Consider the following 23,436-nt stretch of genomic DNA (forward strand, 5'->3'; position numbering starts at 1 on the left):
CTGTCGGTGACTTGCTGCTGTTTGTTTGTTTTGGCTGCTCGTCGATAGCGGCTGCTTTCGTCCATCTCCTCCTCCTCATCCTCACCGTCATCTTCGCCCTCCGCGGTTTGGCATGCAATGGGCCGTCCGCTGACACCCGCGTCGCTCCTGCGTCTGCGCTCCGCTGCTTGCTTGTTGCGTCAACCCTCTCGCGCTTTCTCTTCCCGGCCATGCTCGGCCTCCCTCGCTTCCCTGCCTCCGGCTTATCTGCCTTCTCGTCCTCGGCCCTTGGCTTCCTCTATCTTATCTAGACATCTCCACACACCCCCCGCTGCCCGCAAAGAGGTTCCATCAACTACCACATCTCCTCGATCACAACCATCTACTCTTAGTGAAAACGAAAATGAAAATGACAAAGACAAAGACAGCGACGGCTTCGAATTGACCGAGAAAGCGCAAAAGGCTGCGCTCGTCGACCTCTCCGCCCGTCTTTCCAAGCGCGAAGCCCCGCCGAAAACCGCCGGTCTCGACGAAATCAAGCGATTGTTCACGCTCGCAAAGAGAGAGACCTGGCCTATGACCGGCGCCTTCGTCCTGCTCTGTCTTTCCTCCGGCGTCACCCTCGCCGTCCCCTTCTCCATCGGCAAGATCCTCGATATCGCTACCAGCAACTCGGCCGATGCCACCATCTTCGGCATGACCCTGCCGCAGTTCTACGGCGTGCTCGGCGTCGTTTTTATTGCCGGCTGCACCGCGAACTTTGGTCGTGTCGTAATCCTCCGCGTCGTGGGCGAGCGTCTCGTTGCCCGTCTGCGCTCGACGCTCTATCGCCAGACCGTGACGCAGGACGCTGAATTCTTTGACGCGAACCGTGTCGGAGACCTCATCTCGCGCCTCTCGAGCGACGCAAACATCGTCGCAAAGTCGCTCACCCAGAACCTCTCCGACGGACTGCGCGCGGTCGTCTCCGGTGTCGCGGGTCTCTCGATGATGGCCTACGTGAGCTTGAAGCTGACGGCGGTGATGATGGTCATCGTCCCGCCTGTTGCTATCTTCGCCTTTATCTACGGTCGACGGATCCGCAATATCGCGCGCGAGACGCAGCAAGCGCTCGGAGAGGCTACGAAAGTCGCCGAGGAACGACTGAGCAACATCCGCACCGCGCAGTCGTTTTCGGGAGAAATCACCGAGGTCAGGCGGTATAACTACCGCATCCGCGAAATCTTCAATCTCGGCAAACGCGAAGCCTACTACAGCGCCATGTTTTTCAGTCTGACGCGGTTCTCTGGAAACCTGACGATCCTCGCGATCCTAGCCGCGGGCTCGTCGATGGTCACCTCGGGAGCAATCTCGATCGGTGAGCTGTCGTCGTTCATGATGTACGCTGCCTACACCGGCGGCTCGATGTTTGGACTCTCGACTTTCTACGCAGAGTTGATGAAGGGTGTTGGTGCGGCAAGTCGGTTGTTTGAGCTCGAGGATCGCAAGCCAAAGATCAAGACTACGATCGGAAAACCGGTGCCGAATAACGGACGGGGCGAGATCGAGTTCCGAGACGTGGCGTTTGCGTATCCGACCAGACCTGCTGTGCATATCTTTAACGGGCTCTCGTTCAAGGTCCTGCCGGGCAAGAATGTTTGTATTGTTGGCCCGTCGGGTGCGGGAAAGAGTACTGTTGGTATGTTATCTCTTTTTTCTTATTCGTCTGTTGCTATACTAACAAGTAAGGCCAACTTCTAATGCGTTTCTACGACCCCACTGGCGGAAGCATCCTTCTTAACGGCGAAGATATCAAAACCTTCAACTTAAAGTCTCTGCGACGAACAATCGGCGTCGTGTCACAGGAGCCGGTGCTGTTCTCGGGCACGATCGCAGAGAACATTGCGTACGGAAAGAAGACGGCTAGTCGTGCGGAAATCACGGCGGCTGCGCGCAAGGCGAATTGCGATTTTATCCAGGGTATGATGGGCATTTTGTAAAGTTATTTACAAGTAGACTAACGCGTTTTCAAGACTTCCCCGATGGACTGGATACGCAGGCTGGAGCGCGTGGAACACAACTTAGCGGTGGCCAAAAGCAGCGGATTGCAATTGCGCGGGCGCTGATCCGGGACCCTGCGATTCTGATTCTCGACGAAGCCACGTCAGCTTTGGACGCCGAGTCCGAGTCTGCGGTGAACGACGCGCTCGTGCGCCTGATGAAGAGCAACACGACGACAGTTTCGATTGCGCATCGAATGTCGACGATCATGAAGAGCGATTACATTATCGTGCTGAACGGCGAGGGACAGGTTGCCGAGCAAGGCACGTTCAAGGAGCTGAGTTCGAATCCGGATACGTTTTTCTCAAAAATGCTGCTGGATAACCAGATTCCGTCAAAGGACGAAGGAGTGCTGGATCCGGCGGGAGATAGAGAGTTGATTAAGGAGGAAGAAGATCTTTTGAAGGAAAAGTTACTCGAAGAGCTTGAGGAGGAAGAAGCGCAGCAGGCCGAGCAGGAAAAGGACCGAGTGACGCCTTTCAGCCCTTAATCTCTTATTTGTTATTATATTGTGTATGTATATATCTGGCATATCAGTCCTGTTATAGACGTGTGTAAGTAGTCGTTTTTGTATTCCAAAAGATTTATATTGTTCATATTTTGGCTTCTTTTCCTCTTTTCCTCTTTCAATTTGGTTCAAGAGATATACATAAATAGCTTAGACAATGAATGAATCTGATTGTGTATCACGATCTATTTGTACAAAGATATTGTTCATCCGTTCCTCCCCGTTCCATCACAAATACATCTAATAACCCTTCGCGCCGGGAGCATTGGGATCGTTCTTGAGCGAGAGCAGCAGTTCTCTGAACCGGGTCTTGTCGTACTTGGCCGTCCGCGCGTTCTTCTCCGAGAGATCGACGAGCTTGGCGATGCGTTCCCAGGTCGTGCCGCCGGAGACTGTGCTTTCCTGTGACTTTATAAACTCTGCTTCTTCCTCTCTGTATCGATCAAAGACAGAATCAGTTAGATTTATGATTAGGTAGGATAAGGAGGAGAGATAGTGAACTGACCTTGTCTGCGCGATGGCTTTCTCTTTCTTGTCATTGTAGTTTTCGTAAAAGTCGTCGATCGCCTGCTTTGCGGCTTCACGGGTTTCTTTCTTTTTGGCTTCGCTTTGCTCGTCTCGTCGCTGGATCGCAAGTTCTCGACGTTCTCTCCATTCCCTGCGATCCGACGTCGTTAGTTATCATGGTTATGTCGATAGAAAGAGGACAGACGTACTTGATCACATCGGGCTCTTCTTCTTCAACTGGGGCGGGTGCCTCGTAGTCTGTCGCTACTGGGGTCTATAACATCAAACATCGGCATATCAGCACATCAGATCCACGACGACTATGGAAGAAGCAGGAGATTGAGATACCTCGAAAGACTGGGCACTGAACGCAGCGCTCTCGCCGCCGATCAACTCCTCGGGCGCATCGCCATTCAAAAGATCACCGCCGTCGGTCGTGAGCGCAGCAGCGTCCGAGTCCCCGAGCACCGCTTTCTCGCGGGCAACGAAATCGGCCTCGCTGTCGGGCACGCCAAAGTCGAGGACGTCGCCGCTGCTGCCGTTCGCGCCGGCATCGTCAATTGAGCGGGCCTCGGTGACGCCGCCGTCAATCTCTTCAAGGGAGGGGAAGTATGACATTGTCTGCTCTGGTTAGCTGCGTAGAAGTGATTGGGAATAGAAGATTGGAGCTGGAGAGCGGGTGGAATCTGGCGGAGGAGGTTGTGGTGATGGCGGAGGGATGCGCAGTGCGTGCGCCTCAAGTGGCTGAAACGTGGCTGGGGCCTTCACCTCAACGTCGAATCCACAGCATCGCCGTCAACAGCATCGCAGACTCAATTGATTCTAGGAAGAAGCGGTCGCGGAGATGTCGTACTCGGAAGACGTGGTTGCCAGCAAGCTGTCGAGCGTGAATGAGACGCAGGAGGCGATCGTGAACATCTCGCAATGGGTACGTCTGTTGAATCAGCACATCAGCACAGCCTGTTCAGCGTCGAAGCAGAGCTGGTTTCGTATCTGTTTAGAGTCTTGTAGGTTGGTTGCTAATACCGCTGTGTGCGTTAGATCATGTTTCATAGAAGACACGCCGCGCAGACTGTAAAGACGTGGTCAAAAGCGCTGAACGATGGTACGTCTTCCTACTACAACATCTCAAGTCTCTATCGTACTGACTGTCGTAGCTCCAACCCACAGGAAACTTGCGCTGATCTACCTCGCCAACGAAGTAATCCAGCAGTCGCGTGCCCGCAAGCGCGAGGAATTCCTGAAAGCATTCGCTCCAGTACGAATCCACTTCTTCCTCTGTTCACACGATCACACGATCAATTCGAGAGAACGAGACTGACCTGGTGTAGGTTATTGCGGATGTTATTGAAAACACGTATCGACAAACGAACGCGGATTTACAGGCAAAGATACGGCGCGTGGTCGATGTTTGGCGGCAGCGCGATATCTTTGCCAGGAGTGTTCTCGACGATATACAAAATCGACTTAATGGTACTCTACCCTTTTCTCCTCGACTTTTCCAACAGTTAAAACAGCCATTGCTCTGATCAGATAAGAAGACCAGCTAACACTTTACTACACCACAGATGCGGATCAAAAGAAGCCAAAAGCTGCTGCTGGATCACGTCGTCTAGGCCAAGGCATGACGTTCGGAATGGGTTTGGCACCCGAGATCTCAAAGCTCTCAAGCTTACACGGCCAGGTCAATAGCCGTGCGAGCACGTTTGGCGCGTCGTTTGAGAGCGCGAGCAAATCGTTCAGCGACCTGGTGGACGCTGAAGCGTTGCCTGCGCCGACAGAGTACGCTTCGCGGATCGAGTCTGTGCTGAAAGCTCTCGAGAGTGCGAAGAGTGCGTCTGCGGAACTGGCAAAGGCGCGCGAGGAGTTTATAGGGCAGCTACAGTCGTTGGTGGACATCAATAAGGCTGCGCTGGAGGCCGAACGGAAGCAGCGAGACGAGTTGGAGGAGAAGGGAAAACACATGCTGGGACTGAAAGATGATATTCAGGAGATGCTCTCCGGCAAACCATCAGAGGAGGCGAACGGAAGCAGTAGCGGTAGTAGTAATAGCAATAGCACCGCGCCGGCGTCGAAAATGTCGCTGGAGGAGTTGCTGGCGAGTACGGCTGCGACTGCTGCTGCCCTGGACGCGAAGATCAGCGTGCCTGATCCGGGGTATTCGCCCATAGACCCGAGCGTGAGTACGTCGGATTCGAGGTCTGCGACGCCGTCGGCGGTCGCTGAGGGGTTGAATCCGGAGATTGCGAGGTTCCTGGACTCGTTGGGGGGGAAGAGTGGTGGAAGTAAAAGTATAGGTGCGGATTCTACAGCTGAGAGCAGTTGAGCTGCTGTAGATGAGTGCAGTAATTCAATTGATTTATTGTATTTTATACATTTGATAGTAGTATTAGTAGAAGTATTAATAGTTGTAGTCAGTAGTAGATGGTTGCTGTATTTCCAATATCAACTTATCCTCGTTCCTGGCAGATTAACCTTAAACGCGAAAAAAACATCGAAATCCAAATCCTCCACCCTCGCTCTCCCATCTCCATCCGACCTTCACAACAACTTCCTTCTCCTGTCTGCATTGAAACCACAAAAGATGGGGTTCATAAAGGACTCGCGACTGCAGAGCGTGATCTCAGGCCATCCGATCTTTTCTGGAATAGCAGCCTCGAGTTCATTACCATCTCTAGCGCTCACATTTCCCACACCATCATCAACATCAACAACATCATCTCTATTCCCCGCTACAAACAGCACCCCGACACTCTCCGGCAGCGGCACAGATGATCTCGTGCAGAACATTATTGCCATCCGCGGGTCAGAGCTCTTTGTCGTCGTCGAGGGCCAGATTAGATGTGTCGACTGCGTGACTATGCGCGACGCCAAATCGCTCAGGTTTTACAAGGTGCGCCTTTACGCGTTCTTTTGTCTGATGAAGATTTGGAGAATGCTCAGACTGACTTTATGTTGATAATGTAGGTCCTGAATATACCACGGATCGAGTTCGTCGTTAGGAGGTTACAGATCAACGAGACAGGTACTTTGATGGCAATCATTGGAGATCAAAATATCCTAACCTGCGTTCTTCCACTACCTGGATTTTCCAAACTTATAGAGACCCGATTGCATTCACGGTGTGTTTCCAAATATTTTTATTACAATTTATAAGCGTGGGCTATTCTGACAAGAACTACGAGCAGGCATCGTGCGGTGGGAGAGGCGGTCTTCAGCGCCGATCTGAAAATCAAAATGGCATTATGGCATCCTCTTTCTAAAGAGGACAATTGTCTGATTGTGCTTTGCTCTGACAATGTGTTGAGGTATGTGTCATTATCTCAAAACTACGCTCGCGTCAAGATACTGACATCATGTAGAATGTTCGACCTTAGTTACAGTTACGACGAGCCCGAGCAGGTATTCGAGTTCGGCGCGCCACAGCAGGATCGCCGGGCAAGCACGTTTGGACTACTCGACGACGACTGTATGGAGATGGTCTCAATGTGTTTCGGCGTCCCCGAGCAAGGCCTGGGCACAATGTCTTTATACGTTTTATCATCTGAAGGCGACATCTGCGTGCTCGCACCGTTTATCCCGCGCTACTGCGCAATTGAACGCGAGAGCATAAACCTGATGCTGCAATGGGCGATTGCCGAGGATCGCGATACCGACATCGACATCACCACCACTCTGTTTTCGTCACCCTCATCGTCGTCGCGAGAAGAAACCGCCAGGATCGAGCGTTTTAGGCGTCGGCAACAAGTCACCTGGGTCGCTGAAGTCACTCGGCAATGTAACACTGCGTCGCTGTCGACAAAGATCGCGCCGCGGATAAATAAATACGGCGATCCAGCTGATCTGTGTGTTTTCGAACGTCCAGACACGAGTCGTCATGTGGTCAAATTGCAAGGTCCGCTGCGACCGATGCTGTTCCCGGCGTCGCTTTACGGATCTACGTCCTGTGATATCACGACACTGGAGGTGGACGAGGATCTGACTGTGCTGCTGACTGTTGACCAGCGAGGGAAAGTGAATATCTTCTTGCAAGATGCGCCCAATGAGGCGCTGTGGGAGTCGTCCATCCTTTCCGCGCTTTACAGCGACGAGGAGGAGAGATTGGGTGCGATTGAGCAGCCTGTTATACAGACTCTGGAGAGCTTACAACTGAAAGTTGGCAGCAGCGCGAAATTTGGATCAAAACCGGCTGCTGAGGAGAGCACGTACTGGTTTGTCGACTCCAAAGCCGGAAACGATACCGTGCTTTTGATGAGCGCACATCGGGCAGTGGAGCTGGACATATCAAAGTGGAAGAGGAAGCTTTCCGAAGCGCTCGCGAGCGCACACTCTGAGCCCGAACTGCAGCAGCTGTTTTTGCAAAAGGGGGGTAAGCCAAAGAGTGAGGTCAAGACGCTTTTGAACAGCAGCAGTAACGGAAGAGATCGTAGTCTGGGCGCGATTTTTCTTCCGGATGCGTTCTTTGGTGATGTGCTGATTACTCTGTGCAGCACTGGATCTGTGGAAGTCTTTGTGGACAGCGACGGATCAGAGACCCAGCCCAACGTTCCTGGAAGCCCGCTTCGCAAAGCAATCCCGCCTTCGAAATCGAGCGCGGAACCGATTTACCAGCCGCTGATGAATCCGGTACCTATTGAGACGAGTGCGCTGGCGAGCAGTAGTACGCTTGAAGCGGCGCTGGCGCGGAATCGGCGGAGTGTGAATTTTTCAATGACAGAGAGACCGGTTGAGGTTTCGGAGGAGGCGCTGAGGTTTCTGGGATCGGCGGCTGTGGTTGTTGGAAGCGAGATGAGGAATGCGCAGAGTGTTGGATTGAGATTGCAGAGGAGGTGGGTAGTATCGCTTGTTGACTTTCTAGTTCAAAGTACTGACTTGGCTTATTTTTATCTAGGCTGATGGAGCAAAGAGGCGAACTAGACCGCCAACTAGGCAAACTACGCGAGATTCTCGAAAAATCAGGGAATTCATCATCTCACACGGCCGTGAACGCACAAGTGAACGAGATCCTCGCGCGCCAACAAGCGCTGAACGAGCGCGCGGATAAGATCTACAAGCGACTGATTGAGACGCAGCCGTTGCCGCTGAGTGATGTGGAGGTGAAGTGGATCCAGGAGCTGCATCGGGTGAAGGGTAAAGTTGAGGAGCAGAAGGCGGGGTTGAAAGCTAGGTCTGGATCTGTGAGTTTCCCTTCTTTATTCTGTGTGATTGGTTTAAGAGACTAATTTGTGTTTGTGTAGGCTACGTTACAGGCGAAGAAGATTGTGGCGATGACGAGTTCGATGGATGGAAAGGCGCAGGATATTACCAGCAAGCGCAATTCACAACTGATGATCTCAGGACTTCGAACGGCGAAGATTGAAAATCTGAAAGAAATGATTGAGAACGAGTACGTCTGCTTTTTCAACAATCTTACTGAGAATATGGGTGTGAGCTAACGCGCTGTTTAGGTCTAATATTATTAGTAAAACTCGTCGGTCGTTGGAGCATCTTTTGCGGAAGATGGAGGAGCAAATGCAAGCGTTTGACTTGTCGGATGACGATGGGATGTTTTGAACTAGCTAAGCCAGTTTTTAGTTGATCGAGAGAGTAATGTACATTTATATTAGTTTCGAGAAGGTATACTCGATGTGTCTGTCTGAATGTAGTGTAGCCGAGCGTTTCTGTGTGCAAAATCAACCCTGGAACGCCACGCCTGCTTTCTCGACCACCGCTTTTCCACCAGCGGAAAATCCAGTCCCCTCACGCGGAAGGAAAATCAGCCCTCTTTCCGCGCTTTTATTCTTTTTGTTCTTCTTGGATGATGATGATGAGGAGGATGGAGAGGGGGATAGGTCGGCTTGGCAGACGTAGCAGAGGAGTTGCTCGCCCGGGTGCATTGGCTTCATGACTTTTTCAAAGCATGTTTTGCAGATTAGGTGGCCGCATGGTTTTGCGACTTTTCTAGTCGTTAGTGTCGAGTTCCAAGTTCAAATAGTAGTAATAGAAGAACTCACGGTAGGCTTCGAGGACGGTGCCGAATGCTTTTGAGCAGGAAGGACAGACTCGAGTTTTCGAGTCTTGCGTAGCCGAGTCCTTGAGCGTCTCAAAGTTGACGGGTGTAAGAGCTTTGAGCGAGAGCGGGTGGGTGTCCTCTGGATCCGAGGCAGGACATAACGGTACGAGTTTTGGCGGTGGCTCATCCGTACTGCTGTCTTGCAGTTTTTGTTTTTTGCTGCTCGACGATGTGGGAGGAGGTAAGGCTAAGATGATCGCGGTCGTTGATTCAGAGCGCTCGTGGTCGCCCGGGTCGAGTTTGCGTTTCGCGCCGGGTTCGTCTGTGGAGGAAGATGGTTTGATTCCGGACTGCAGTGACTCAAACTTCCGAACCTCTTTCTCCCGCTCGTCCTGCTCTTTCTCGCGCTGCGCACGCAGCATCTCGGCGTGCTTAGCGGCAATCTCCTCGTTCTTGACCGTGATCTCTGCGCGCTGGGCGAGCAGGTTCTCCATGATGCACTCGCGGCAGAAGATGTGGCCTTTTGTCGGGCATGCTACGGGGTCGCGCGCAGACATGAGACAGAGGTGGCAGGCGTCGAAGGCCCGGAAGGAGTCTGCGGTGAGCCGTTTGCGTTGCTTGCCGTATTGGGTGAGGAGGGAGCGTTCGTAGGCTGTGAAGAAGGGGGAGGCTGTGCTGTTGAAGTTAGTAGGGAGTAGAGAGAGTGGATGTATAAAGATGGTGGAGCATACTTGTTCTTTGAATGTCTCGTCATTGTGCTGTATTTGATCTGTCTGATCTAATCTGATATCTGGTGAAGAGACCGCTGGGTAGTGAAGCAGAAGTAAACCCCCCCCAATTACCTCATTAATAGAACTCTGAGGGGTTTCACAATGCCGATATCGGCGCCGAGCAGTGCGGCGTTCGAGCGGCCTACCAGCGGTTGACTAATTGTAATTCAGTCAGATTTTTTCTTCGTTCTTGTTTAGTGCAGGATCAGGACTGGATCAACTCGAGTAAACCAGGAACACTACTCCGTCAGCTCGTTCATTCAGAATAATACACAAGAAGAAGATGCTCCGGTTCACTTCTTCCACAAAGCCGGCTCTCGCGCGGAGGCTGGCGACCGCTGCTCCTCTGCGGAGAAATTTTGGCTCGGCAAAGACGCTGTTTGATGAAGAGCACTTGAACAAATACTCGGCAGAGATCACGCTGCCAAAGTCGCAGGGCGCGTCGCAGGCTATGCTCTACGCTACCGGCTTCACCGACGAGGACTTCCAGAAGGCGCAGGTCGGCATCTCGAGGTACGTCTGATCGCTGTGATGAATGTGGGGTGAGTTATATTCACTAACCATCACCAGTGTCTGGTACTCCGGCAACCCGTGCAACATGCACCTTCTCGATCTCAATTTCCGCATCAAAGAAGGCGTCGAGAAGGCCGGTCTTAAGGGCCTGCAGTTCAACACCATCGGCGTCTCGGACGGTATCTCGATGGGCACCGCCGGCATGCGGTACTCGCTGCAATCCCGCGATCTCATCGCCGACTCGATCGAGACCGTCATGATGGGCCAGCACTACGACGCAAACATCTCGATCCCCGGCTGCGACAAAAACATGCCCGGCGTGCTCATCGCCATGGGCCGCGTCAACCGCCCCTCGATCATGGTCTACGGTGGCACCATCAAGGCCGGGCGCGCGAGCTGCATGCCCGACACCGACATCGACGTCATCTCCGCCTTCCAGGCTTACGGCCAGTACCTCGCCAAGACCATCGACGAGCCTACCCGTGCTGATATCATCCGACATGCTTGCCCCGGTGCTGGCGCCTGCGGTGGCATGTACACTGCCAACACCATGGCCTCTGCTGCCGAGACCATGGGCATGACCCTCCCCGGCTCGTCCTCGTTCCCGGCCGAGAGCCCCGAGAAGCTGCAGGAGTGCATCGACGTCGGAGAGGCGATCAAGAACCTCATGCGCACCGGTCTGCGCCCGTCTGATATCATGACCAGAGAGGCGTTCGAGAACGCGATGCGTTACGTCACCATCACCGGTGGCTCTACCAACGCCGTCCTGCACTTGATTGCCATCGCCCACTCCGTCGGCGTCAAGCTTACCTTGGACGACTTCCAGGCCGTGTCTGACAAGACCCCCATGCTCGCTGACTTCAAGCCCTCGGGCAAGTACGTCATGGCCGACCTGCTCGCGCTCGGCGGTACCCCGTCCGTGCTCAAGTTCCTCATCAACGAGGGCGTCATCGACGGCAAGACCATCACCGTCACCGGCAAGACCTTGGCCGAGAACGTGGCCAAGTTCCCGGACCTGCCCAAGGACCAAAAGATCTTCAAGCCGTTCTCGGACCCGATCAAGAAATCCGGCCATCTGCAGATCCTCAAGGGCAGTCTTGCGCCCGGTGGATCGGTCGGAAAGATCACTGGAAAGGAAGGAACTGTTTTCAAGGGCAAAGCCAAGGTCTTTGACGCTGAAGAGTACCTCATTCCCGCGCTCGAGCGGGGCGAGATCAAGAAGGGCGAGAAGACCGTCATCATCATCCGCTACGAGGGACCAAAAGGTGGTCCCGGCATGCCCGAGATGCTCAAGCCATCGAGCGCCGTCATGGGCGCCGGACTCGGCCAGGACGTTGCTCTTCTCACCGACGGCCGATTCAGCGGTGGTTCGCACGGTTTCCTGATCGGACACATCGTGCCCGAGGCTATGGACGGCGGTCCTATCGCGTTGGTCGAGGATGGCGATGAGATTGTCATTGACTCGGAGAGAAACGTGATTGACTGGAATGTCCCGGAGGAGGAGATTGAGAAGCGACGGGCAAAGTTCGTGCCGCCGCCTTTGAGATATAACAAGGGAACTCTGTACAAGTACGCAAAGAGCGTCTCGAACGCCAGTGAGGGATGCGTTACTGATAAATAGATGTGGTAATCCTTCTCTTTATTTCTTCTTCTTTTCGACAAAAAGTTAAAAAATCGGCGCTTGTTTGTCTTTACGTTTCTCATGTGGGGGATTCTTTATTAGTTTTTTGGTGCGGTTGGTAGAATGAAAGACTTGAAATAATGACGATACATGTAATGTAGACTTGATTTTCTAAAATATATTTCTGCAGACAAAATCAGACCAGCAAGATAGTTGACTGGCAGGAATATTCTATAATCTATACCTATCCAAACACAAAAACGAACAGAACTAGTTCTTGAGGATCTCGTAGATATCGCCCAGCTTCGACATGTAGTTCTTAACCGCGACCGGTGCATCCGCCGCCAACACGTCTGCTTCGGTATTAACGCCGGTGAGCACAAACAGAGTTCCCAACCCACCCTCGACGCCGAACCGCATGTCTGTATCGAGTCTGTCGCCGACCATGCAGGCTCTCGCGGGCGCAAAGTCGAACTTTGCCTTGATGCAGTCCATCATTGCCTGCGATGGTTTTCCGAGCGAGATCGGCTGCCGCTTGGAGGCGAGGATGAGCGGGGCCGACATTGTGCCTGCGCCGGGGAAGAGCTTGCCGTTGGTCGGGTAGGTCGAGTCGATGTTTGTCGCGAGGAAGATCGTCTCGGGGACTTGCAGGTTGATGAGCGCCATCGAGAGCTTGAGGTAGTTGATGTGCAGATCGAGGCCGCAGAGAACGCAGCCGATGCTCGGGTCCGGCACGATCTTGTCGTAGTCCTCGGGGGCGATGTCGCGGCGCAGAGAAGGGTCGGTGCCGCCTACGTACTGAATGCCTTCGCTCGCGAGCTCTTCTTCGATACCGGCTTCGCCGAGGACGAGCACTTTCTTGTCTTTAGGCAGCTTGACCACTTTGCTGAGGTAGATTGCCGACGAGTACGCAGAGCCAAAAATCTCTTCCTGTAGTCCAGTCGAGTCAGCATAGATCAATTGAGCTCAAAAAAGATGAGATAGTAGACATACGGCAGTGACGGTGATTCCAAGCTTTGCAAACTTCTTGGTATAAGCCTGACGCGATTTCGTCGAGTTGTTCGTCACGAAAATGAGTCGCTTGCCTTGAATACAGATAGTCAGTTGCGAGCACTATATATACCAAAGTATTTCAATTCATACCCTTCGAACGCAAGAGATCTAAAGTCTCAGCAGCATAAGGCAAGAGCTGATCTCCCTGCCACAAAACACCTAACAAAACCCCGTCTCGTCAGCACAAATTGTCGTAAAAAAGATATGCGGTATCGATAGTGGTAGTGCTCACCGTCGCAGTCAAACAGAAAGTCATCATACGAGTTCAGGAATTCCTCGACTTGCTCTTTGGTCGTGATCTTTGCTGGTCCAGCCATGTCTATTTCTCTCTTTCTATGTCTGAGTTATAGTATAACAGTGCTTGGTGAAGACTGTGTCGGGAAGAGCGTGGGGAGGACCGAGGGTAAAGCCTGTGGTTAACTTATCTAAACCCTATATCCGCTTCTATTGACACTGTTCACAATATTACAACATTACATTATGGTATGACTATACACATATATACATACAAACAAAGCCACTTAAAACAGCTTCGTCGCAAAAATGTGGAAATTATTATCATCGGCAAAGAACTCGTCGCCAAAGTGCTCATCGTACCCCGCCGTCTCTTCATACTCTTCCTCCTCCTCCTCATAATCATCCTCAAACTCTTCGTCATAAGCGTACTCCTCGTCGTCGTCAATCGAGTGATGGTCGTCGTTGCTGACAAGTCCCTCGGTCGCTAACCGCTCAATTGCCTCGCCATCAACTCCGCCAGATCTAACCACCGACCGCTCCGTCACCACCGGCGTCGACACACCACTATTCGACGCCGTCGACGTCGAACGCGGATTACTCTCAGACACCGACGGACTCGGACTGCGTTTACACCGGATCGGCACCACGAGCTCGATCGAGTTCATCCACAACAACTCCAGACCCGGCAACGCCGCCTTCAAGATCGTCGCCTGCCGCCGACAAACGTCGTACACGCCCATGCCGTAGTACGTCGTCGGCGTGTAGTTCAGATAGAGGTGCTGCAGCGCCGGCAGTTTCTGCATGTGCGAAACGAGATCCTCGAACGCGATTACGTGCCGCGAAAAGTCGATCGCGAGCGACCGGATGTGTCTGCCTGCCGCAGAGGTCGCGAGCGTCTGCAGGTCTTGAAGTGACCACGGCGCGAGCGCAATCGATTGGCCCGCTGCTATCGACCAGATGTGGATCGAGAGCTTTTTCAGATGCACGGGCGGTGTAGATGGTGTTGCTATTGCTGCTGCGGCCGCGCAGGCCGTGCATGTGCTTTGGTTCCGTCGGTGGGTCTGCGTGTGGCGCCTTGAATCGTGCTGACTTTGTCGGCGCTGCGAATGGCGGAGATGACGGAGATGATGATGGTGCGCGTGATACTGATGATACCTATGCTTCTCTCTTGCATTGATATTGTTGCTATTGCTGCTGCTATTTAGTGATAGCAACCACGGCGCGATGTACTCCGACATGACGCGTCCCTCCGTCAACGGCTCGCAGAATAACTTCAAGTTGAGGTTCTCCACCGCCCGCAGATCACGCAGCAGCGTGCTCATCATCGGCGGCCTATTCTCGATCTCGCTCGGCTGTCCTTCATGCGCTGGCGGCTCGGGCGTGGCTGCGGTCGGTGCGAGAGGAAACGCGGCTTTGCCGAACGTCAGATCGAGCACTTTCATCACCGGTGGAAGGACGGTATCCCGCGACAGAGTCGAGAGGACTTGGTTGTCCATGGTATCCAGTCTGAGCGTGTGTAAGCCCGAGAACCGGACGATCGAGGAGAGAAAGTCGAGGTTCAGACGCGGGAAATTGAACAGCGCGAGCGATTCGATTTTCAGCTTTAGCGGTTCAGACGAGGAAGGATTCGTGAGCAGGACATGCAGGAATTGGGATTTGAGGTTCGTCGTCGTGAGGTCTATTTCGTCTCCGTCGTCTTCGTTCTGAGGAGCAGGGTTCCATAGTCGAGGCTCGAGATCGTTGATCACATTGTCCGCTAAATCATCTCTCTCCGCAACGCGGATGCTGATGCACGCGAGCGTATCCCTGCACGCATGTAGAATTCCCGCCACAGTCCGCGCTTCATCCAACGACCTCAGCCTGAGGATCCTAAGCGACCTCAGCCGCGGCTGGAACGGCGGCGGCGCGTATGTAGTCGAAGGGATAGAGCAGGTCTGCAAGGCGCGCAGGTCGGGCAGGAGCAAGATCGCCGAGAGGATGTCGGCTGGCATGCAGAGTTTGCACGCGTTCCATTCGAAAGCTTGCAGGCGGTGTAGATTGCGAATCGCGTTCGCGATGAGGTCTAGTTGCGCGGCGTCTGTGAGCGGAGCGGGCGGTGAAGAAGAAGAAGCAGCAGCAGCAGCAGCAGTGGCTCCGGAAGACGGAGTGCAGATTGTGAGGCGGCGGATTAATTCAGCGCGCGCGGGGAGTAACGCGAGAAATTGCGCGAGAGAGTCAGGCGAGAGCGCGGAGATCTTGACGGTGCGGTAGAGCTCCGGTAAGGTGGCCTCGTGGAACTTGCGGTTGGTGAGGGATAAGTTGTTGAGGAAGGAGTAGTCTGCGACCTGTGGATGTGTTAGCTGTGCCGGGGGATAGTAAGAAGAGATAGCTAGCGCACATGAGAGCATATTTTCCAGTATAGTTCGACGGGGAGGCCGAAGAGTTCAGCGCGCGGGCTGGAGGAGGTTGGATGGGGGAGGTCGGGGTGGTTATCGGAAGACAGGTTACGCAGCCCTGAGCTGCATGGGCTCGTCATGAGCAGGCAGGAGTATAAACAGAGAGGAGATGAGGATGAGCGGGCTCTAGTCGTGAGATTTGAGGCAGCGACAGGGAAGAGACAGGGTAGAGGCCGATGAAGAGAGCAAAGGGAGTCGGGAAGTGGGTTGGTAGTCGGCCAGATATCCGCGACGCACGCGCGCGTTGGGAGGAATCTTTATTTACCTCTGAACGCTATTCCCAATCACTTTGCTATCGAGCCTCTACGGCTGATAAGCACGCAAAAGCCGAGGATGTTTGAATGAGTGGTTTGTTTTTAGTTATTACTAATATGAATGAAAAATTCGCGGCTGGACGTGGAGTGGGAGCGATAAGAGCAGGGTCTGCTCTGAGTACCAGATTACCTGCACCACCGCAATCTATCTCTACGACGAAGATTTAATCGCCGCTGCTGCTCTCGTATCCTGTGTCGTCATCTCTCTCACTCTCGTCAGGGACAGCTAGCAAGGTGCAGCGCAGCGCTGTCGTCGGGTGGCGACGGCGACGAGTCCGAAACTTCAACACAGACAGTCGCCACCGCGTTCGTCGGTTCGGAGCAGGCAATCTTGCACCATTCTTTGCCTTCTTTGCCTTCTTCTCGTTCATCTTCTTTGCTCTCTATTTGATGTTCTACAGGAAATAGTTGTATTTACTCACTCTGTTGAGGTAGTATCCACCGTCGATGAGGGCCGGTGGAAGTCCACCAGGGTGTTCGCACGTGAAAAAAGGCAACCAAAGCTTAACCAACACTCCCTCCGTTCACTCTTTTGTCTCTTTACCTCTCTTCGCACTCACACCCGTCTTCACGACGTAGGTTTTCGAAGACTTGTGCACGGACAAGATGTTCCTGCAGCAGTTTGAGCGATAAATCATCATCTACGATTTTGCAGTCTTCTGCTGTATTTCCTTTCCGCTTCCGAACATGAAATCACGCACTCACTACACAATCCTCACCTTCTACACCTCCCTCCTCTTCTCCTTCTCCTCCAACATCCCCCAACCACCCCTCCACCTCCCCCAACCACCCACCTCTCACCCCCCATCTCCTAAAACCAAACTCACGTGTGCCAGAAGCAGGTCCACCCAACTCATCCGCACGAAGCTCTCGCAATAAAACCTTAAATATATACTCATTGGGTTAGGTTTGGTTAATTTGGTAAGCTAATAAACTCATCTAATTAGAGTTTGAAGATGTAAAACTGTAATCGCTGATTGCGGATCTGCAGTCAATCAGATAGGATACGACAAGTGTATTGACGAAATATGTAGAGCCATCTCAAAAAAACAAAGAATGAAGAATAAAGATAAAGTAGATTATTAACAGTTGCTGTCATATTTGTTGTATGTATTTCACTTTCGCTCGCTTTGCTCACTCTCGATCTGAATAGTATTAATATTAAGAGATTAAGCCGTCGTCCTGCTGCTTGCTTCCTGTTTTTTTTTCTTGTAAGTGTTGCCAAAACCCAGATCAAACAAACAAACAAAAAAAAAAGAAAAGATGAAGCGTGTGTATAGATAGATATTAGGAGAGTGAGTGAATCCGTCACAGGTTGAAAAGAAAAAAAGAGAAAAACCAAGAATTAAGAGCTGTGGAAAAGCACACGGAAACAATGCAAAAACACAAAAAGCAGATTAGGAATATAATGGAAGGGAAATCCGGACACCGAAAGATAAAAAGTAGAGAGTATAAAACAAGAAGGATAGAAACAAGGTCATACGTATAGAAAAAAGAGAGATGAAAACAAACCGTGTAAATGATCAATGCAGAAAACGCAATACCAGAAAACGCAAACAATTACACAACACACACACACTTATTATGAAACAGGATAAAAAAAAACTCAGAGAGTTACAGTCAATAGTAGCATGTAAAGCACTTTGACTCTTCGTGGATCTCCATCTCATTGCTCTTGTAGTTATTAATCTCCTCCTTGATCTGCGAAATCATCCACATCGGAAACGTGTGGTACGGCACCGGATCAGGGATCTTGCGATCGTACTCTCCGCTGTTCCAGGTCGAGTAGATGCGGATGTTGGGCGAGAACTGCACCGCCGCGCCCTCTTCTTTCGTCGACGGCTTCGCGGCTTCTTTCACAGAGTCTTCGTTGCAGGTCGGGGAGGGAGAGTTGTTGCTCAGAGCAAGAGAGGTCCAGGATGACGAATGAGAGTTGGCGAACGACTCCTGCGTCATGCCAGATGACGTGCTATCCGACGAGTCTGACGCGTCACTCGCTGCAGGAGAGACACTAGGCGTCGGTACCTGCTGTCCTTGATGGGGATCTATACATAATAAGATATTAGCAGCGCATTCCGAATCTGAACAAACACACACACATACTCTTCAAAATACTCTTTGGAATAACAGCAGGATTCTTCACAGGCTCATACATCCGCACAGTCTCATACTGCGACGCGTCATCGTCATCCTCGCCTTCGTCCGCAATCACAACGCTATCCCGCACACTACTAGCCGTCGAGCTCGAGTTTGACGACGACCCGTTATTCAAGCTCGACATGCTCGACACCTTCGACGGCCGCCGCGACGAGAGCCCGGTCGAGAACCGCCGCAGCGCTTTCGACACCGACGAGGCCGTCGACCGGATCGACGTGTTGTCGTCGTCGTCCTCGGCTTCTTGCTGGCTTCCCGCCGTCGCCTGCTTTTTGTAGATTGACTCGTTCAAAAAGTTATACTCCATCACGTCGACTGAATCCACCGCGCGACTCGAGCGGCGGCTGTCGTGTGATGACGTTCGCGACGGAGCCGGAATCGAAGAATTCATGCTCTTCGTGCTCACGGGAGATGTAGAAGTAGAAGTGACAATATACGACACCGGCGTAGGAGGTCCGTAGACGGGGGCTGTCGTCGACGACTGCTGCTGCGGCGCAATGAACGAGAGCATCTTCTTGAACCGCGATTTCTTCTTAGTCTCCTTGTCGTCGTTGGCGAACCGCGGACCCAGTCGATCCTGATCCGTCGGACTTGTCTCGAGATTCTTGAGCGCCTTCTTGCGCTCGTAATCCGACACCGTCGACGACGACGCGTTGCGGCGATGCGTCTTGCTCGACGTCGACGAGGTCGAGACAGTGGTCGCTACGCTGTCGGTCGACGGCTGGCGCGAGTGTTGCTGACGAGCACTGGCCGTGCTCATCTCCCTCGTCCGCGACGCCGTAGACGACGAAGACGAAGACGACGACGACGGCTTGGGAGACGAAGACATGGATGACAAGGAGGTAGACGACGAGTTGTAGCGCAGCTGCGAGTGCTCCTCCGGCGCCGAAAACGAGCGCACAGAGGCCGGTCGCGAAAGTGGCTGACGAACAGGCGACGAGGTACGTGCCATGTTATAAGCCGCTGTCGATGCACGGGAGAGAGAGCGCGGGACAGATGCGGAGGCCATTGACTGGCGCTGGTACTGGTAGTACGACTGGTCAGGTGCGTAGATCGGAGAGTGAGACTGCTGCTGCTGCTGCTGCTGCTGGGGTGGGTGGGAGAAAGAGTTGGAGTAAGGTAGTGTGGGACGAGTGGGAGGCGCATTGTAGGTGTAAGTCTGATCAAGCACGGTGGGCGAGGATGAAGAAGAGGTTGAGGCGACTGAATTGGAGCGGGAATGGGAGATAGCAGAGGAAGAGGAAGAAGCAGTAGGAGAAGGGGAAGGGGAGGAGTATGCAGAGCTCGAACTGACAGGCATGCTCACGCTGCGGCCCGAAGCAGAGAGCGAGATCTCAGAGCGATGGTGGCCCATTCGGTACCGCTGGGACTGCTGCGGCAGGTATGCCTGACCGGCGGGAGGCGCCTGAGGCTGGACCGAGGTCACGGGCGAGGCGGAGCGCGGCATGCCAGCAAAAGGCAGCTGACGGAATGAGGGCGAGTGAGGCACATGCCGGACCGGTTTGCTGGGAGCGGGCAGTTGTGCAGATGGTGAGGGGGAGGCGGGGGAGGTGACGGCAGAGCTGATCGAGTAGCGACGGTGGTCTGTGACGACAGGAGCCGGGGCGTATGTGGTGGGCATGATATATGGCGCCGGCTGGGACTGAATGGTGGCCATCTGGGTGAGGCTATAAGGTTAGCTGCAAGGTCAGGGTGGGAAGAACGGCCTGACAACAACATACGGTGAGATATGGCGGTGAGAGAATGCAAGGAGTTAGATATTAGAAGAGAAAGATGATGTTGATTATTGAATCTTTCTCCAGATCAGGTCGGAGTGGTAATCAAGGGGTAGGGCTTGTTATTTTTGAGAATAAAAATAGACAAGACTAGATCTGAGGAGTCAGCGGCTAATTATGGAAGGCTGGATGCAGCAGAGAAGACTTGAATGAGAAGAAGCAGAGATCAAAGAAGAGAAAGAAGATAGAGGAGATATAGCAGCTCCTGAGGTCTTCAACTCTTTGGCTTCAACTTCTGGAGTCGGAGAGCCAGAGTTGGGATGATCTTGGGGGAGGAGAAGGTCAGGAAGGGAAGAGGAGGGGACTTACGGGGAGGAGGGAGGAGGCGAGTAGATTAGGCGCAGAACATGCCGGACGGTGGGCAGAGGAGGATAAGAGGAGGGGAGGAGAGGAGAGAAGGATATGCAATGGGAGGAGGAGGCAGAGGAGTAGGGGTGGATGTGAATGCGAGGTGGTGAATCGGGGAGGGAGATGAGAAACGAGTGAATGAGAGAAGAGGAGGAGGAGAAGAAGAAGAAGAAGAAGAAGATGATGATGAAAAAGAGAAAAAGGAGGAAGATGAAGAAGAAGAAGACGAAGAGGAGGAGGACGAAGGACAGAAAGAAGAAGGACAGGAAGAAGAGATGGAGAAAAGAAGGAGAGTTGAGGAAGACGCAGCAGGTTTGAGGAGGAGCAAAAGAAAGTTTGCTTGTGAGACTGGTGGCTGTGGCTGGTGTGTACTGCATATGGCTGTGGCTGAGGATACCGCCGGGTACCCGGCCAAATATAGAAACTCTGTTGCGTCATCGAACCGGAGGAGTTTCCGAGTCTCTGTTTTCTTTTGCAATAACTGTGGTAGAATGATTGCGATAGTAATGATATAATGATAATAGTATAGTTGTTATAGAATACAGCTTTCAAATATTGTTACAGCCAACGGGGGGATCGCACGCGTGTGCATATTTGTGGGCAGTGCGGGCAGACCACTTGGCCGTCCATCACTTAGCCGTCCATGCCGGGCACACTGCAACTGCTCTGCAGTCAAAGAGCAAGAAGAGCGCGATTATTCGAGTTCGGATCCAGATTGAGTAGCCTGTCGTCCTGTTAAGTATTAATACTCTACTCTGTAGCTGCTGCTGTCTTCTTACTCTCTTCTTACTCGGGCGCGGAAGGGAGCAGACATGGGTCTCTGAGGTGCGATAATCAATAAATCGGCGGCGAGAGTTGGAACAGCTCGTGTTCAGCCGAACGCGAATCCGAGGCCAGCCATGGACTACTTACCACCGCTGTCCTCTTCTCTGCCAGCAGTAGCAGCACTGGCACGCGACAAGTACTCTCTGACCGAACAATAAAACAGACTAGACAGACCAAAAAGACTAACAAGACTAAAGAGTGCTGAGCTTCAAGGTGATGAACGGAGTGACAGCATCGTGAAGTACGGAAGCAAAGCCACTAGCCACACGTGCTGAAATCCCGGAGACTGCCTGCCTTGGCCGTTTCTTTAGCTGGCTGCCTTCTGCAGCTGCTGGATCCAGCTCTGTCCTGCTGAGAAATACAGAAAAGACCTTCTTGCCTTCTTATCGTATAGTCTCTGTTGTAAACCTCTCAAAAAACACAAGCATAATCAGAACATCTGATGAACATCGCCAATCTTAACTACTCCCAGCAAAACTTTCATTCCTTTAACAGAACAGCTTCCGCTTCGAGCATTGATTAGAAAGAGCATGAGCACTTTCTCCCTCGAACTGGGCCGACTGCTCGGACCGCTTTTCTCTCTCTGCTGCCCGCTCCCGTCCCCAACCGATCGGTGACAGAACCAACCGCAAAAGTTTCTTCTGCTGCTTAGGTTACTTACTTACTTCACTGCCCTGCGCTTGATCTTCTTGATCTGGGTTGACAGTATCGCTCTAGCGAACCTGTCAGTTAGCTAGGCCTTCTGCTTTTGGTCGCCAGCCAGCCTTACTCATTCTCTATTCCTTCTATCTGAAAGCTACCGCTTGCTATCATCTCTATCGCACTATTGATCTCTATCGTGTCAGATAATAAAAACACATAGACACACACGGTCAGACCAGGCATAAACTCTCGTCCAGGGTGATGACAGCAGATCTTCAAAACATAAATTTCTTCATCTCAACTACTACATCCGTCTACGTGACATCTCTACTTTCTCGTGCTATCTCTCTCTGCATATCCTGTTCTTCTGCTATTTATGAATATGAGGAGTATTGCCGGCTTGAGAATAGCCGTGTGATTGATTGAGCTGGGCGGTGACTGGCGACTGGTGGAGCAGTTTTGTTTTTGTAGCTCGGTAAACTATTAGTTCAGACATTGTCGCGACTATTAACTGTCTCTCTACTCTATCGCTAAGACATTCCTGCTGCTAATAAATCTCTCTATATCCCCTTTTTTCTTTATAACTCAACACTCTTCTGTTAATATATCAGATCTACTTCACAGTCACTGAGCGCAGCCCGCGCAGAATGTGAAAACCAGAGCTGAACGGATTCGGAAAGTGTTCGGTCGCTCGGATCCAAGGGACCGTCACGAAAATAAAATATTCCCAAAATATCCGTGATATAACAGAACAGCAGTTCAGCCGTCAACCACCACATAAAACGTGATACATTATTCAATTAACAAGCAGTCAGCATCTGTAACTTATAACTCATTGTAAAAGAAAAAAAAAAGTAGAGGGCTCGAGACAGGTGGGCGGTGGTTGCAAGCGAACCCGAGCTCAGGCTTCAGTGCCTTACCAGTTAAGGTATTTGCGACGTGCTCCACGTTAATCCTCCTTTCTGGTAAGAATAGCAGTCAGATTGATCTCCGAGGTTTATATAACATTGCTTATATTCTCGATATATTATAACAACAAATAGCTGCTGTTCTACAGCATCACACTCACCGTCTTATTACACACACACTCACGAACACACACCCTCCCTCTCCCCACGGCACTAGGTCTAGCTGACAACCACAACCACGACGCAAACGCAGACGCCGACGCCCTAGGCCTCTCAACCCTCAGTCCGAGCCGTGAAACCAGGGCGCGAGGACGACTGGACCGAGCTCAGCCGAGCGGGTTTGTGTGCCCCCCACCAGCCACACACGAGCCACAACGAGTTCAGCCTGGTTTGTTGCAGGAGTCTCCTGAATTCTCTGGAAATCCTCTGTTTTTACTCTTTCATGTTTGGTCTCTAGTTCTAGTTCTGTTTTCTACTGTATCCTAGTTTTCTGTTCAACATGCTCAAAAGAAGGTAGAGAACAATGCGTTCTTGCTGCACTCTTATGTCTTCCCAGGTTAGACTACTCCTCCTCGGCTCGTACGACTCCTGTGCTTCCTAGTCGAAAACCACAGACCGTTACGCATACGTACACCCCCGTCCCTTTGCTCTCCCTTTCCTCACCGGTGTTTCCTAGTCTCTGGACATCCGATACCACACACACACAAACAAAGCCCGCATTCTTGCCTCCGCGATCCGTGGCTGCGTAAACACGCGCAAGCTCATTACGCCACAACGCCGCACGGGCCCCGGGGCTTCCGGCGATAACCAGAGCG

At 52.3% G+C, this 23,436-nt stretch overlaps 9 protein-coding genes across 9 annotated transcripts; 4 read left to right on the top strand and 5 right to left on the bottom strand.

The window, feature by feature from the left end:
- Positions 1-117: 117 nt before the first annotated feature.
- On the top strand, positions 118-2,509 carry BZA70DRAFT_240472 (ATP-dependent permease MDL1; the record flags this gene model as incomplete). Its single annotated transcript, XM_064910499.1, has 3 exons — positions 118-1,657; positions 1,708-1,938; positions 1,992-2,509. 3 exons carry the CDS (start codon positions 118-120, stop codon positions 2,507-2,509), a joined length of 2,289 nt encoding a protein of 762 aa, XP_064766785.1.
- Positions 2,510-2,638: 129 nt separating this feature from the next.
- BZA70DRAFT_58914 (clathrin light chain) lies at positions 2,639-3,797 on the bottom strand. Its single transcript, XM_064915240.1, has 4 exons — positions 3,383-3,797; positions 3,244-3,308; positions 3,033-3,185; positions 2,639-2,960 (listed from the first exon to the last, which is right to left on the bottom strand). The coding sequence occupies exons 1-4, from the start codon at positions 3,650-3,652 to the stop codon at positions 2,768-2,770; spliced, it is 681 nt and encodes a 226-aa protein (XP_064766786.1). The 5' UTR covers positions 3,653-3,797; the 3' UTR covers positions 2,639-2,767.
- Positions 3,777-5,421, top strand: BZA70DRAFT_281994 (RNA polymerase II-binding domain-containing protein). Its single transcript, XM_064913203.1, has 5 exons — positions 3,777-3,962; positions 4,076-4,139; positions 4,192-4,292; positions 4,366-4,507; positions 4,603-5,421. The coding sequence occupies exons 1-5, from the start codon at positions 3,879-3,881 to the stop codon at positions 5,358-5,360; spliced, it is 1,149 nt and encodes a 382-aa protein (XP_064766787.1). The 5' UTR covers positions 3,777-3,878; the 3' UTR covers positions 5,361-5,421.
- A 5-nt stretch (positions 5,422-5,426) lies between these two features.
- Positions 5,427-8,504, top strand: BZA70DRAFT_281996 (uncharacterized protein). The gene is made up of 6 exons (XM_064913204.1): positions 5,427-5,927; positions 6,002-6,156; positions 6,223-6,342; positions 6,397-7,863; positions 7,926-8,211; positions 8,272-8,504. The coding sequence occupies exons 1-6, from the start codon at positions 5,619-5,621 to the stop codon at positions 8,467-8,469; spliced, it is 2,535 nt and encodes an 844-aa protein (XP_064766788.1). The 5' UTR covers positions 5,427-5,618; the 3' UTR covers positions 8,470-8,504.
- A 202-nt stretch (positions 8,505-8,706) lies between these two features.
- BZA70DRAFT_290838 (RING finger domain-containing protein) lies at positions 8,707-9,780 on the bottom strand (the record flags this gene model as incomplete). The annotated part of the gene is made up of 3 exons (XM_064914246.1): positions 8,707-8,969; positions 9,028-9,701; positions 9,758-9,780. The coding sequence occupies 3 exons, from the start codon at positions 9,778-9,780 to the stop codon at positions 8,707-8,709; spliced, it is 960 nt and encodes a 319-aa protein (XP_064766789.1).
- A 220-nt stretch (positions 9,781-10,000) lies between these two features.
- On the top strand, positions 10,001-12,091 carry BZA70DRAFT_281998 (dihydroxy-acid/6-phosphogluconate dehydratase). The gene is made up of 2 exons (XM_064913205.1): positions 10,001-10,309; positions 10,367-12,091. Exons 1-2 carry the CDS (start codon positions 10,080-10,082, stop codon positions 11,928-11,930), a joined length of 1,794 nt encoding a protein of 597 aa, XP_064766790.1. The 5' UTR covers positions 10,001-10,079; the 3' UTR covers positions 11,931-12,091.
- BZA70DRAFT_311936 (HAD-like domain-containing protein) lies at positions 12,092-13,364 on the bottom strand. The gene is made up of 4 exons (XM_064914967.1): positions 13,216-13,364; positions 13,074-13,142; positions 12,924-13,015; positions 12,092-12,860 (listed from the first exon to the last, which is right to left on the bottom strand). The coding sequence occupies exons 1-4, from the start codon at positions 13,298-13,300 to the stop codon at positions 12,201-12,203; spliced, it is 906 nt and encodes a 301-aa protein (XP_064766791.1). The 5' UTR covers positions 13,301-13,364; the 3' UTR covers positions 12,092-12,200.
- On the bottom strand, positions 13,361-15,278 carry BZA70DRAFT_282001 (uncharacterized protein). Its single transcript, XM_064913206.1, has one exon. It carries the CDS (start codon positions 15,209-15,211, stop codon positions 13,505-13,507), a length of 1,707 nt encoding a protein of 568 aa, XP_064766792.1. The 5' UTR covers positions 15,212-15,278; the 3' UTR covers positions 13,361-13,504.
- Positions 15,279-17,991: 2,713 nt separating this feature from the next.
- BZA70DRAFT_282007 (uncharacterized protein) lies at positions 17,992-18,932 on the bottom strand. Its single transcript, XM_064913207.1, has one exon. The coding sequence runs from the start codon at positions 18,881-18,883 to the stop codon at positions 18,032-18,034; it is 852 nt and encodes a 283-aa protein (XP_064766793.1). The 5' UTR covers positions 18,884-18,932; the 3' UTR covers positions 17,992-18,031.
- Between the last annotated feature and the right edge of the window lie 4,504 nt (positions 18,933-23,436).

Source organism: Myxozyma melibiosi (assembly GCF_037950935.1).
Source record: "Myxozyma melibiosi strain Phaff 52-87 chromosome Unknown BZA70scaffold_10, whole genome shotgun sequence".
NCBI classification, from domain to species: domain Eukaryota; kingdom Fungi; phylum Ascomycota; class Lipomycetes; order Lipomycetales; family Lipomycetaceae; genus Myxozyma; species Myxozyma melibiosi.